The sequence below is a fragment of the Orcinus orca genome, chromosome X (genome assembly GCF_937001465.1).
Source record: "Orcinus orca chromosome X, mOrcOrc1.1, whole genome shotgun sequence".
Taxonomy (NCBI): Eukaryota; Metazoa; Chordata; class Mammalia; order Artiodactyla; family Delphinidae; genus Orcinus; species Orcinus orca.
This window is the reverse complement of record NC_064580.1, coordinates 66,646,872-66,661,722: the sequence shown is the minus strand read 5'-3', so window position 1 is coordinate 66,661,722 and position 14,851 is coordinate 66,646,872. Positions and strand designations below refer to the sequence as shown.

At 37.3% G+C, this 14,851-nt stretch overlaps 1 protein-coding gene across 16 annotated transcripts in view; it reads left to right on the top strand.

Moving 5' to 3' along the window:
• The window catches only part of ATRX (ATRX chromatin remodeler), a 249,515-nt gene that overhangs the window by 202,541 nt on the left and 32,123 nt on the right, over nucleotides 1-14,851 (top strand). For all 16 annotated transcript variants that reach the window (XM_004280438.4, XM_033406900.2, XM_004280437.4 and 13 more), the window contains 2 exons: nucleotides 8,472-8,649; nucleotides 9,267-9,461. In XM_004280438.4, coding sequence (XP_004280486.1) covers nucleotides 8,472-8,649; nucleotides 9,267-9,461 — 373 coding nt within the window. The remainder of the gene's footprint in view (nucleotides 1-8,471; nucleotides 8,650-9,266; nucleotides 9,462-14,851) is intronic.

Here is a 14,851-nt window from a genome sequence, read left to right as displayed (position 1 = left end):
TGTTATTTCTTTGAATACCTTTATAGCCTGTTCTTTTTTTCTCTTCTCCTTTTAGGACTCTGATGACAAGACTGTTACATCTTTATTATAGTCCTATAGGTCCCAGAGTCTCTGTTACTTCTTTCTTTTTTTTTTTTTTGATTTTTGTTATTCAGATTGGGTCATTTCTGTTCTTCTGTTTTCAAAGTTCATTGAATCTTCTCTACATTCTACTGTTGAGCCTATCTATTGAGTTTTTTGTTACTGTACTTTTCAGTTCTCAAATTTCCATTTTGTTCTTCTGTATGGGTTGTGTTATAACTCCTGATTCTCCACTAGACCTCCTTTGATACCAACCCAGTAGTGGGGGAGAGGATTTTTCTTATAACCACTGGGTGGGGGTGGATATCCTGGATCCCTATGTGGTCTTATCTGACACTGCTGGGCTGGTGGGAGGACTTGGTTAACTCAAATGTATCTGACAGCACTGTCTGGCAGTATGCCTTGTTACAACTACATGAGGGTAGAAGTTTGGGCTTCCCACTCAGCCTTTAGTGACAGGGGTGGAGGTACACTGCATTTTTTCTGTACCATTTGGCTGGAGTCAAATGGTTGTTGTTTTAAAGCTCTCTGTCTTACTAGTCTGCCTTTCGTTTGGTCCTTTTGCTAGAGAGAGAAGACTTTTCTTGGAGATTTATTTTGACAGCACCCACTGATATTTCCAGATTGCTGGGCTCTTCAACACTCAGTCTGGAATATATGAGGCAAAAAGAAAGCCTGTGGAACTCACTGCCATGTTCTGTCTTAGGTCCCAAGCCAGTATGCTTCCTTCTCCTCACTTTTCAGAAAAATCTTATGTTCACTTTATATATAATATCCAGGCATTTTAGCTGTACTTATGGCAAGGAATAGGGAACAGCATGTCTGTTCCATCTTTCCAGAATTGGAAGTCCCAAGATTACACTTTTAAAGAATTATATCTGTCTTAGAGTAAACATATGCATGTACTTGTGTTGTGTATGTATGTCTAGAAGTGGGATTGCTATGTAATAGGTATGTGCATATTCAGCTTTAGCTTATACTGCCAAAACATTTTTCCAAAAAGGTAGTACCAATTTGCACTCCAGCTAGTAGAGTACCTGTTTCATTTGTTATCTGTCCTCACTATCAATTGATGATGTCTGTTTTTCTTTTTTTTTTTTTTTTTTTTGGCGGTACGTGGGCCTCTCACTGTTGTGGCCTCTCCCATTGCGGAGCACAGGCTCTGGACACGCAGGCTCAGCGGCCATGGCTCACGGGCCCAGCCGCTCCGCGGCATGTGGGATCCTCCCTGACCAGGGCACAAACCCGTGTCTCCCACATCGGCAGGTGGACTCCCAACCACTGCGCCACCAGGGAAGCCCCTGGTGTCTGTTTCTTTAAGCCGTTGTCATAGATATGTAGCAATAAGGCTTCATAGTCTTAATCTGTATTTTCCTCATAACTAATTCACAGTAGTTCATAGATGTCAGTGTTGAAGCTAAAACATAAAGGTTTCAGAAGACAAACAGTATGGATTATTCTCCTGATTTGTAGTGGGAAATTTTTCATAAACAGGGCACACAAACTGCTAACAATAAAAGGAAAGATTGATAAGGTGAGCGTCATTAAAATTAAGAACGTCTGTTCAGATTTTCACACTAGGAACTCTGGTCTGCAGCACCCAGGGCAAGGCTTCTGCACACCACAGTCTACGAGCAAGTGAAACTAGATGAAGCACCAAGGAAAAGAGAAAAAAGCTGTGTGGCTGACAGGGTCTTCGTGCCCCGGCTGGGTGTCAGGCCTGTGCCTCTGAGGTGGGAGAGCCAAGTTCAGGACATTGGACCACAAGAGCCCTCCCAGCCCCACATAATATGAATCAGTGAGAGCTCTCCCAGAGATCTCCATCTCAACGCTAAGACCCAGCTCCACTCAGCGACCAGCAAGCTCCAGTGCTGGACACCGCATTCCAAATAACTAGAAAGACAGGAACACAGCCCCACCCATTAGCAGAGAGACTGCCTAAAATCATAATAAGGTCACAGACACCCCAAAACACACCACCAGACACAGTCCTGCCCACCAGAAAGACAAGATCCAGCCTCATCCACTGGAACACAGGCACCAGTCCCCTCCACCAGGCAGCCTACACAAGCCACTGAACCAACCGTAGCCACTGGGGGCAAACACCAAAAACAACAGGAACTATGCACCTGCAGCCTTCAAAAAGGAGACCCCAAACACAGTTAGTTAAGCAAAATGAGATGACAGAGAAATATGCAGCAGGTGAAGGAGCAAGGTAAAAACCCACCAGACCAAACAAATGAAGAGGAAATAGGCAGTCTACCTGAAAAAGAATTCAGAGTAATGATAGGAAGGATGATCCAAAATCTGGGAAACAGAATGGAGAAAATACAAGAAACGTTTAACAAGAACGTAGAAGAACTAAAGAGCAAACAAACAATGATGAACAACACAATAAATGAAATTAAAAATTCTCTAGAAGGAATCAATAGCAGAATAACTGAGGCAGAAGAGCAGATAAGTGACCTGGAAGATAAAATAGTGGTAATAACTACTGCAGATCATAATAAATAAAAAAAGAATGGGGCTTTCCTTTTGGCGCAGCGGTTAAGAATCCACCTGCCGATGCAGGGGACATGGGTTGAGCCCTGGTCTGGGAAGATCCCACAGGCCACGGAGCAACTAAGCCCGTGTGCCACAACTACTGAGCCTGCGCTCTAGAGCCCGCAAGGCACAACTACTGAAGCCTGTGTGCCTAGAGCCCGTGTTCCACAACAAGAGAAGCCACCTCAATGAGAAGCCCACACACTGCAATGAAGACCCGATGCAGCCAAAAATAAATAAATTGAAAAAGAAAAAAAGAATGAAAAGAATTGAGAACAGTCTCAGAGACCTCTGGGACAACATTAAATATACCAACATTCAAATTATAGGGGTCCCAGAAGAAGAAGAGAAAAAGAAAGGGACTGAGAAAATATTTGGCGAGATTATAGTTGAAAACTTCCTTAATATGGGAAAGGAAATTGTCAATCGAGTCGAGGAAGTGCAGGGAGTCCAATACAGGATAAATCCAAGGAGAAATATGCCAAGACACATATTAATCAAACTATCAAAAATTAAATACAAAGAAAAAAATCTAAAAAGCAGCAAGGGAAAAGCAACAAATAATATAAATGGGAATGCCTGTAAGGTTAACAGCTGATCTTTCAGCAGAAACTCTGCAAGCCAGAAGGGAGTGGCAGGACATATTTAAAGTGATGAGAGGGAAAAACCTACAACCAGGATTACTCTACCCAGCAAGGATCTCATTCAGATTTGACAGAGAAATTAAAACCTTTACAGACAAGCAAAAGCTAAGAGAATTCAGCACCACCAAAGCAGCTTTACAACAAATGCTAAAGGAACTTCCCTAGACAGGAAACATAAGAGAAGGAAAAGACCTACAATAACAAACCGAAAACAATTAAGAAAATGGTAATAGGAACATACATATTGATAATTATCTTAAATGTAAATGGATTAAATGCTCCCACCAAAGGACATAGACTGGCTGAATGGATTAAAAAACAAGACCCATATATATGCTATCTACAAGAGACCCACTTCAGACCTAGGGACACATACAGACTGAAAATGAGGGTATGGAAAGAGATATTCCATGCAAATGGAAATCACAAGAAAGCTGGAGTAACAATTCTCATATGAGACAAAATAGACTTTAAAATAAAGACTACTACAAGAGACAAAGAAGGACACTACATAATGATCAAGGGATCAATCCAAGAATAAGATATAACAATTGTAAATATTTATGCACCCAGCATAGGAGCATCTCAATACTTAAGGCAAATGCTAATGGACATAAAAGGGGAAATCAACAGTAACACAATCATAGTAGGGGACTTTAACACCCCACTTTCACCAATGGATAGATCATCCAAAATGAAAATAAATAAGGAAACACAAGCTTTAAATGATACATTAAACAAGATGGACTTAATTGATATTTATAGGACATTCCACCCCAAAAGAACAGAATACATTTTCTTCTCAAGTGCTCATGGAACATTCTCCAGGATAGATCATATCTTGGGGCACAAATCTAGCCTTGGTAAATTTAAGAAAATTGAAATCATATAAAGTATCTTTTCCAACCACCACGCTATGAGACTAGGTATCAATTATAGGGAAAAAACTGGAAAAAATACAAACGCCTGGAGGCTAAACAGTATACTACTAAATAACCAAGAGATCACTGAAAAAATCAAAGAGGAAATCAGAAAGTACCTAGAAACAAATGACAATGAAAACACGATGGCCCAACACCTATGGGATGCAGCAAAAGCAGTTCTAAGAGTGAAGTTTATAGCAATACAATCCTACCTCAAGAAACAAGAAACATCTCAAATAAATAACCTAACCTTACACCTAAAGCAATTAGAGAAAGAAGAACAAGAAAAACCCAAAGTTATCAGAAGGAAAGAAATCATAAAAATCAGATCAGAAATAAATGAAAAAGAAATGAAACAGCAGCAAAGATCAATAAAACTAAAAGTTGTTTGAGAAGGTAAACAGATTGACAAACCATTAGCCAGACTCATCAAGAAAAAAAGGGAGAAGACTCAAATCAACAGGATTAGAAGTGAAAAGGAGAAGTCACAATGACACTGCAGAAATACGAAGGATCATGAGAGATTACTGCAAGCAACTATACGCCAATAAAATGGACAACCTGGAAGAAACAGACAAATTCTAAGGAAAGCACAACCTTCTGAGACTGACCCAGGAAGAAATAGGAAGTATAAACAGACCAATCACAAGCACTGAAATTGAGACTGTGATTAAAAATCTTCCAACAAACAAAAGCCCAGGACCAGATGGCTTCACAGGCGAATTCTCTCAAACATTTAGAGAAGAGATAACACCTATCCTTTTCAAACTCTTCCAAAATATAGCAGAGAGAGGAACAGTCCCAAACTCATTTGAGGAGGCCACCATCACCCTGATACTAATACCAGACAAAGATGTCACAAAAAAAGAAAACTACAGGCCAGTATCACTAATGAACATAGATGCAAAAATTCTCAACAAAATACTAGCAAACAGATTCCAGCAGCACATTAAAAGGATCATACACCATGATCAAGTGGGGTTTATCCCAGGAATGCAAAGATTCTTCAATATATGCAACTCAATCATTGTGATACACCATATTAACAAATTGAAGGATAAAAACCATATGATCATCTCAATAGATGCAGAGAAAGCTTTCTGCAAAATTCAACACCTATTTATCATAAAAACTCTCCAGAAAGTAGGCATAAAGGGATCCTACCTCAACATAGTAAAGGCCATGTATGACAGACCCAGGGCCAACATCGTTCTCAATGGTGAAAAACTGAAACCATTTCCACTAAGATCAGGAACAAGACAAGGTTGCCCATTCTCACCACTTTTATTTAACATAGTTTTGGAAGCTTTAGGCACAGTGTTCAGAGAAGGAAAAAAAATAAAAGGAATCCAAATCGGAAAAGAAGAAGTAAAACTGTTCAGTGTTTGCGGATGACATGATACTATACATAGAGAATCCGAAATTTGCTACCAGAAATCTCCTAGAGCTAATCAACAAATTTGGTAAAGTAGCAGGATACAAAATTAATGCACAGAAATCTCTGGCATTCCTATACATTAATGATGAAATATCTGAAAGCGAAATTAAGGAAACATTCCCATTTACCATTGCAACCAAAAGAATAAAATACCTAGGAATAAACCTACCTAAGGAGAAAAAAGACCTGTAGCAGAAAACTATAAGACAGAAAACTATAAGACACTGATGAAAGAAATTAAAGATGATACAAACAGATGGAGAGATATACCACGTTCTTGAATTGGAAGAATCAACATTGTGAAAATGACTATATAATCCAAAGCAATCTACAGATTTGTGCAATCCCTTTCAGACTACCAATAGCATTTTTCACAGAACTAGAACAAAAAATTTCACAATTTTTATGGAAACACAGAAGACACCGAATAGCCAAAACAATCTTGAGAAAGAAAAACGGAGCTGGAGGAATCAGGCTCTCTGACTTCAGAATGTACTACAAAGCTACAGTAATCAAGACAGTATGGTACTGACACAAAAACAGACATATGGATCAATGGAACAGGATAGAAAGCCCAGAGGTAAACCCACGCACATATGGTCACTTTATCTTTGATAAAGGAGGCCAGAATATACAATGGAGAAAAGACAGCCTCTTCAATAAGTGGTTTGGGGAAAACTGGACAGCTACATGTAAAAGAATGAAATTAGAACACTTCCTATCACCATACACAAAAATTAAACTCACCATGGATTAAAGAGCTAAATGTAAGGCCAGACACTATAAAACTCTTAGGGGAAAACATAGGCAGAACACTGTATGACATAAATTACAGCAAGATCCTTTTTGACCCACCTCCTAGAGACATGGAAATAAAAATGAAAATAAACAAATGGGACCTAATGAAATTTAAAATCTTTGCACATCAAAGGAAACCATAAACAAGTCAAAAAGTCAACCCTCAGAATGGGAGAAAATATTTGCAAATGAAGCAACTGACAAAGGACTAATCTCCAAAATTTATAAGCAGCTTATGCAGCTCAATATCAAAAAAACAGCCCAATCCAAAAATGGGCAGAAGACCTAAATAACCATTTCTCCAAAGAAGATATACAGATTGCCAACAAACACATGAAAGGATGCTCAACATCACTAATCATTAGAGAAATGCAAGTCAAAACTACAATGAGGTATCACCTCACACCAGTCGGAATGGCCATCATCAAAAAATCTACAAACAGTAAATGCTGGAGATGGTGTGGAGAAAAGGGAACCCTCTTGCACTGTTGGTGGGAATGTAAATTGATACAGCCACTATGGAGAATAGTATGGAGGTTCCTTAAAAAAACAAAATAGAACTACCATATGACCCAGCAATCCCACTATTGGGCATTATACCCTGATAAAACCATAATTCAAGAAGAGTCATGTACCACAATGTTCACTGCAGCAATATTTACAATAGCCAGGAGATGGAAGCAACCTAGGTGTCCATCAACAGATGAATGGATAAAGAAGATGTGGCACATATATACAGTGGAATATTACTCAGCCATAAAACGAAACGAAATCGTGTTATTTGTAGTGAGGTGGATGGACCTAGAGACTGTCATACAGAGTGAAGTGAGTCAGAAAGAGAAAAATAAATACCCTATGCTAACACATATATATGGAATCTTAAAAAAAAAAATGGTTCTGGGCTTCCCTGGTGGCGCAGTGGTTGAGAGTCCGCCTGCCGATGCAGGGGACAAGGGTTCGTGCCCCGGTCCGGGAAGATCCCACGTGCCGCGGAGCGGCTGGGCCCGTGAGCCATGGCCGCTGAGCCTGCGCGTCCAGAGCTGGTGCTCCGCAACGGGAGAGGCCACAGCAGTGAGAGGCCCAAGTACCGCAAAAAAAAAAAAAAAAAAAAATGGTTCTGACGAACATAGGGGCAGGACAGGAATAAAGACACAGACATAAAGAATGGATTTGACGACACAGGGAGGGGGAAGGGTAAGCTGGGAAGAAGTGAGAAAGTGGCATGGACTTATATACACTACCAAATGTAAAATAAATAGCTAGTGGGAAGCAGCCGTATAGCACCAGGAGATCACCTTGGTGCTTTGTGACCACGTAGAGGAGTGGGATAGGGAGGGTGGGAGGGAGACGCAAGAGGGAGGGGATATGGAGATATATGTGTACATTTAGCTGATTCACTTTGTTGCACAGCACCAACTAACACAACTTTGTAAATCTATTATATTCCAATAAAGATGTTAAAAAAAAACGAGAAATATAAATTCTTGTGTTCCAACGTAGCAGGTTATCTATCAGTTTTTTTTTTTTCTTGAATACATTCTTCCTGGAGCCCTCTGTCTACTTGATCATATTTTTCTTACCTCAGTACCTAGCATCTATCTAACTTCTCTTCTTACATTTGTTACATTATATTGTAATTGCATATCAGTCTCTGCTACTACACTCAGCGCCTTGGGCAGTGCCCTTCATTTTGATGCAGTTAGTGCTCATAACAGTAGTGAACAGAATATATTTTTTTGAGTTGTACGTAAATTTTCTACATTTACTGAGAAATCTATCAATGCGTTGAATACATTTTAAACATGTGGTTTCCATATTTATCTTTATTCCTAAATAGACTGTTTTGTTTTACTGCAGTAAGATTCTTCTTGTGCATGTAAATCATCAACCCAACTCCTTAGACATGTCTTTTTTTCAGTGAGTGAGTAATGAATTCTCTGAACTCTTGATTGTTCATAAAACTGCCTTAGAATAAAGAAGTCATATCATAAATATATGTGTAGCACTCATTACTAAACATTTATTTTGTATTTTCATTTTCAGAGGGCGCTTGTTTATCATTTCAACCAAAGCAGGATCTCTTGGAATTAATCTGGTAGCTGCTAATCGAGTGATTATATTTGATGCTTCTTGGAATCCATCTTATGACATCCAGAGTATATTCAGAGTTTATCGCTTTGGACAAACTAAACCTGTGTATGTATATAGGTTCTTAGCTCAGGTAGGTTTATCATTTACATTCTCTCTCTCTCTCTCTTTTTTTTTTTTTTTTTTGCGGTACACAGGCCTCTCACTGTTGTGGCCTCTCCCATTGTGGAGCACAGGCTCCGGACACGGAGGCTCAGTGGCCATGACTCACAGGCCCAGCCGCTTCACCGCATGTGGGATGCTTCCGGACCGGGGCACGAACCCTTGTCCCCTGCATCGGCAGGCGGACTCTCAACCACTGTGCCACCAGGGAATCCCTACATTCTCTTTTTAATATTGAAAGATTGGGTGGAACTGATCATATTGGCATTTTAGTTATTAATTTTTTGTCCTGAAGTTATGGAAAGTAAGACTTAAATTACATAAAGACAGTTTATAGTGATTGTTGAGAGCTTATTGTATTCCATTGGAAAGGAATTAAACTGTTCTCTTGCATTCTTACATCAGTAACCTCCTAAAATCTTAATTCTCTCATGAATTAAACAGCATTGTACATAAAATTTGCTTCATGGCAGTATATCACTATGAAGTTCTGCTGTTTTGTAGTAACCAATAACCTATATTTCTTCATGATTGTTTCATGTTTACAAAATTTATTTATTTGCATATTGTTCATTCTTTTTTGCAAAGGGAACCATGGAAGATAAGATTTATGATCGGCAAGTAACTAAGCAGTCACTGTCTTTTCGAGTTGTTGATCAACAGCAAGTTGAACGTCATTTTACCATGAATGAGCTTACTGAACTTTATACCTTTGAGCCAGACTTGTTAGATGACCCTAATTCAGAAAAGAAGAAGAAAAGGGATACTCCCATGCTGCCAAAGGTAAACATCTTTAAATTGTTAGCTTAAAAAAAGAAACTAACGTGGACCAAGGAAATTTTATTCCTACTATGAAAGTTATTCATCTAAGGCTATATTTTAGAATTTTTCAAAGAGAATAAAACTGTATTTAAATGAGAGGTCAATTCTCCACATAACACCACAAAAGATAGTATAATCTGAAACACATATTTTATGCCAAATAAAAAATTCAGCCCTGCAGAAAAGGGTTTCTGAGTAGAAACCTTAAAGGAAATAGTATGGTTCTCTTTTAATAATCTCCAGTAGAGGGCATACATAATTTTAATAATTATATATGAGATTTAATTGTCTCTTCCTTAACATTTTTTGTTGTCATATAGCAATTAAGAATCAGCAAATAAAAGTGTCTCCTACTTGATATTTTTCACTGTCATAAAGTAAGTAGGACTTTCACATTTCCAAGTGTGAAAGTCCTCTCATTTTATAGCTGGGGAAACTTAGGGTCAGAGGCATTCGATGACTTGCCCAGTTTTTACCTAATAAGTGGCAGAGACAGGAATAGTATCTACATGTGTCTTCTGGTCCATTGTTCTTGGATAAGAAAACAGTATTTAATATTAATATAGAAATTTAATATGGTAGATACCATTTTGACCCTACTGAACATGTGAGAAAACTATGTTCTCTGATCTAAATAAAGAGTTTATATATTTAAACCTATTCTAATTATCTAAAATGTAATTTTGGGGGGAGATTATTGGGGGAGGTGCTGTTCCTGTTGTCTTGGTTTCAAATTTAAGCACTTAATGTTCCATGTAGCTGTTAAGAGAATTGGGAAAGCAACTACTGGGTTACAGTGTCACTTTACCAAACTTCAGTCATTTGTAAAGAAAATTCAACAGTATCTTAGTTCTTCATATGGTTGGAACATTTAATTAAAACAAAAGGTAATATAAATAAATATATTTCTAACATTAATATAAATCAGTGATTTCTCTAATTATTTTTCAATGTATATAAGTCAATTAAAGTAACATGAATATTTAGCATTTGGGAAAATTTTTTAAACATCCTTTGTCTATATAAGCAAATATTTTGTTTTTGTAATCAATGAACTTTTCTTCCATTTAAAGTTTACTGATAGAGCATTTAGGAAAGAGGTTTTGTGACAGTCTCTATCAAATCTCTTTGATAATGGCTTAGGGCCACATGAAGGTTAAAATCTATTGTTTTTATAATACTTTTTAAAGAAGAGTCATTTCACTTTCCATGTTACAAAATACTAAATTGATAGTGATTTGGCTTCCTTTCTTAATTATATTATTATAGAATGTGAGTAGGGGTCTTGAATAGTCTTCAGAAAATTTTCTGTGCACAAACAGATTTGTTTGTGTATCTTTAAAAGCAGACAAACACAAATGGGCTCATACCATACATACTCTTTTACAACTTGCTCTTTTCACCTAGATGTTTCTTGAACATCTTTCCATATTGGTACCTATATCTCTACTTTAAAAAAAAAACTGCGTAGTATATACTTGCCTTGTTTTATTTAACTCTTATATCCCTAACACCTTTCCTATCAGGTACTTAATTTTGTATGGCAAAGAGTATTCTTTAAAGACTTCCACACATTTATGTTTATAATTTTAAAGATAGTGAAGTTTCCTTTTTCAAATTGAGACTGATTTTATATTTAATTAGCCTCTTTCCTAAAATTAAACTTAACTTTAAACTTCAATTTTCATGAGAAATAGCCCATGATTAGTAATATTTCTCATAGGAAGCTACCATTCCAAGTTGAATAGAGATAATTGCTGGGCTTCCCTGGTGGCACAGTGGTTGAGAGTCCGCCTGCCAATGCAGGGGACATGGGTTCGTGCCCCGGTCCGGGAAGATCCCACATGCCGCGGAGCGGCTGGGCCCGTGAGCCATAGCCGCTGAGCCTGTGCGTCCGGAGCCTGTGCTCCACAATGGGAGAGGCCACAATAGTGAGAGGCCCGTGTACTGAAAAAAAAAAAGAGAGAGAGAGATAGTTGCTTTGAAGTTATTTGTTATATGGTAAATGTCTGATTGTAGGAAATCTGTTTAATTTAATAAACATTTACTGATTGTTTGCTGACTTTGAGGTGTATTGTGAAGGTGTATTAAGAAGAGCAAGACATTGCCTAAGCTTTAAAGAAGATTTAAAAAATCCAGCAGTAAAGAAATGCTATTTAATTGTTACAGGATATCTGGAAAGAAACCATCTGTTTTATAACTTGGCACTCTGAGTTGTCAAAGGTGTCATGTTTTTTCATTTATATACTTTACTTACTGTATTTTGTTTTTGGTGCTATGACCCTTTGCCCATGAAAAAAAGGAAAAGGAATATTGAATGCTACTTTAATGCAAAGTGCTTCAACTCTCCCACGCCTCTTCCCAAGAGGAAAATAATAGTTAACTTACTGATTTCTTACTGGTTTCATACTCTGTGCTAAATAATTAGTTCAGGTTATTTTCCTTAATCTAGCAGCAACTGAAAAGCTGTTAGTGCTGTTCTCATTTTTGAGATGAGGAAATTAAGGCTTGGGGAGGTTTATGTAACTTATCCAAGTTTACACACCTAATTAGTGGTAAAGCTGGCTTTCAAACCAAGTCTGCCCAACTCAAAAGCATGTCCTCTTAATCATTATACGTTATTGCCCCCAAATGGAGATTAGAAAGTTAATTCTAAGTACAAGAAACAAGGCAGAGGACTTGGGATTCCCAGAATTTGATGATATTTAGAATGCTTTATTTTATTTTAAATAAAGGTGGATTTTAAAATATAGAATGCTTTCACAGTCGGTACCATTGGGTGATGTAACTATTGTTAAGATTGTATAATATAACCAGTTTAGCTCACGGCTTGTGAAGTTGTAAATTCCTCAAATTTATAGAAAGCTTTAAAGTTTACAAAGGCCTTTCTCACGTATACTCATTATCTCAGGAAATTGAAACTTAAGAGAGTTTGTGATTACCCAAGGGTACATGGCCAATAAGTGTTAGAGCTAGAACTTGAACACAGTAGTTTTCAAATTGTATTCCAAAGATCCTCAGGAGATTTTCAGAGGTGCTCCAGGGCTACCATGTGGCTAAGCAAGTTGGGGAAGGCCAGATGGGCAGCACTCCAAGCTCTGCATCCCATTTCGATCAGAGTCCCTCTCCTTTTATCAATTTTATGTATTGGGCTGCAACATAATATTTTATTTAAAAAGAGGACTTTTTTAGTTTTAAAAAAGCTTTTAAAAAGTTTTTAAAACACTGTACCATATAATGATGGCTTACTATCATAGTAACTAAGAATTGTTAGGGATCTAAAAGGAAATACAATAGGATGTATATGAGATTTACCTGAAGGAGTAAATTTTTCTCTCCACTTGGAGAGAAAAAAGTAACATTCTTAAAAGCAAAAGAATGAAGTGCTGATGTGACTGGTACTGAATGTATTCACTATAGCATATGGTTAAAAAATGGAGGGGGTGCATTCAGGTACAGTTTTAATGGAAAAAAATCAGACTGGCCCATAAGTGATGGTTAGTATTTAATTGGATTAGGTAAGAATAAGGTGTGAATATAGAATGAAACAGTTTGGGTGAAAGGAAAGGGTAAGAATTTATGTACCAGACTCAAGCTATGATGAAGAAATTGGCCAGATGACGAGTTGAAATTGGATAGGTAAAGGTAGGACCAGCTTTTGGAGAGACATTAAAGGTAAATGGAGGCATTTGGATGTAAAATAGTATTCACTGTAAGTTCATGAATGGGGCTCTTTTATGATGAATGTGGGCTTTTGGAAAATTAGTGTGGCATTAAAATGCAGGATGAGGACATATAATAAGGTGATGATTGTGGAGTGAAACAGACATTTCAAGGAAATAAATGATGGAACTCAATCACTGATGATAGACTATACCTTTTGGTAGGCAGTGAAAAACCTTTAACCTAAGTAATGAAGCTTATTTATTTATTAATTGGTTAAAAACTTTGTAGGTACCTGTGATGTGCCAATTATTGTGCTGGTTAGTAAGGATACTTTGGTAAATAAGACTAGGTTCCTGCTCACAAGGAGCCTACAGTCTAAATAAACATACCGTAACAATAAAAATTATGGGTCCTGTAATAGAAATCTGTATAGGCACCCTGTACAGGAAGGAATATTCAGTTCTTTCTTGGAAAAGTTGGGGATGGGGAGCTGACATTAGGGGACTTGAACTGATGTTGAAAATAGACATGGTAGCTCTGTGCATCGCTATGAGGGCAAAAGATGAAGGCCCTTCAAGGGGAGGAGCAGAAAAAAAGAAACATGTGCATAAAACAGCATTGCAAGTTTTAGGAACCTCAGGTAGTTAAAAATAAATAATGGCGTGTAAGGAGATAGGGGTGTACAGTATAAGGGTGGGCATGGGAAGAGGCGAGAGAAAGACTGGAAAGGTAGATGGGAATCAGATCGTAGAAGTTAGAGAGCTTGGACATTGTGTTACAGGCTGTGGGATCTATTTAATGATTTTAAACAAAAGACCAACATCAAATTTTCATTTTAGAAAAATCACTTAGGGTGTCAGTGTGCAGGATGGATTGGAGAAAAGAAAATGGATAAGATACTTGTTAGTATGCTATTAAAATGATCCGCATGAGAGAGGTAATGCAGGCCTGGAGTAAGGTGGTAGCAATGGGGATAGAGAAGTACCAGGCATGATGTAGGTACTCAATAAATGTTAATTTTGTTCCCTGGGCTTGTATTTAGAATTTCATTTAACTTTGCCCAATACTATTTGATTTTCATTTCCTTTAATGGGATTTTGAAAATTAGTTCTCTCTGAAATGGGTACAGTAGATGTTTTTTATATTTGCCATGAAGGATTTCTTGGTGTTTGAACCTGCTCTTATTTAAAGACATTTCAAAGTTGGTTCCTACTATGTTATAGTACAATTGCAAACACCTGCCCTTTTATACATATTTTTTAAGATGAAAGACTGCTAAAAATGGTACATTTTCACTTCCCCCTTAACTTGTTATTATCTAAATAATGATTAAGTTGCATGCCTTTTTGAGTTAACTTTTCTTTGTCCTTTGAAAAAGTATTCATTTTCAACTTACTTGATATGTGATTATTATCTCTTTCTGCCTCATCACTTCCTTTTAAAGTCATTATTATATAACTCCTCTTCTGTATTTCTGTTCTTGTTTACTTTCTTTTACTTCTTCACTTTCTAATTAGATTTACTATCTCAGTTTATTAACCACTTGACTTTTTCTTGTCTTTTTATCTCTGAAGTTCTTTAAAGGCAAGAACTGTACTTGCTCCTTTTCTTTCATCCATAGTGAATAAAGCAGTATTAACACTTTTATATGGCCTTTTTAGTCACCTTTATAGTGATATTTAACT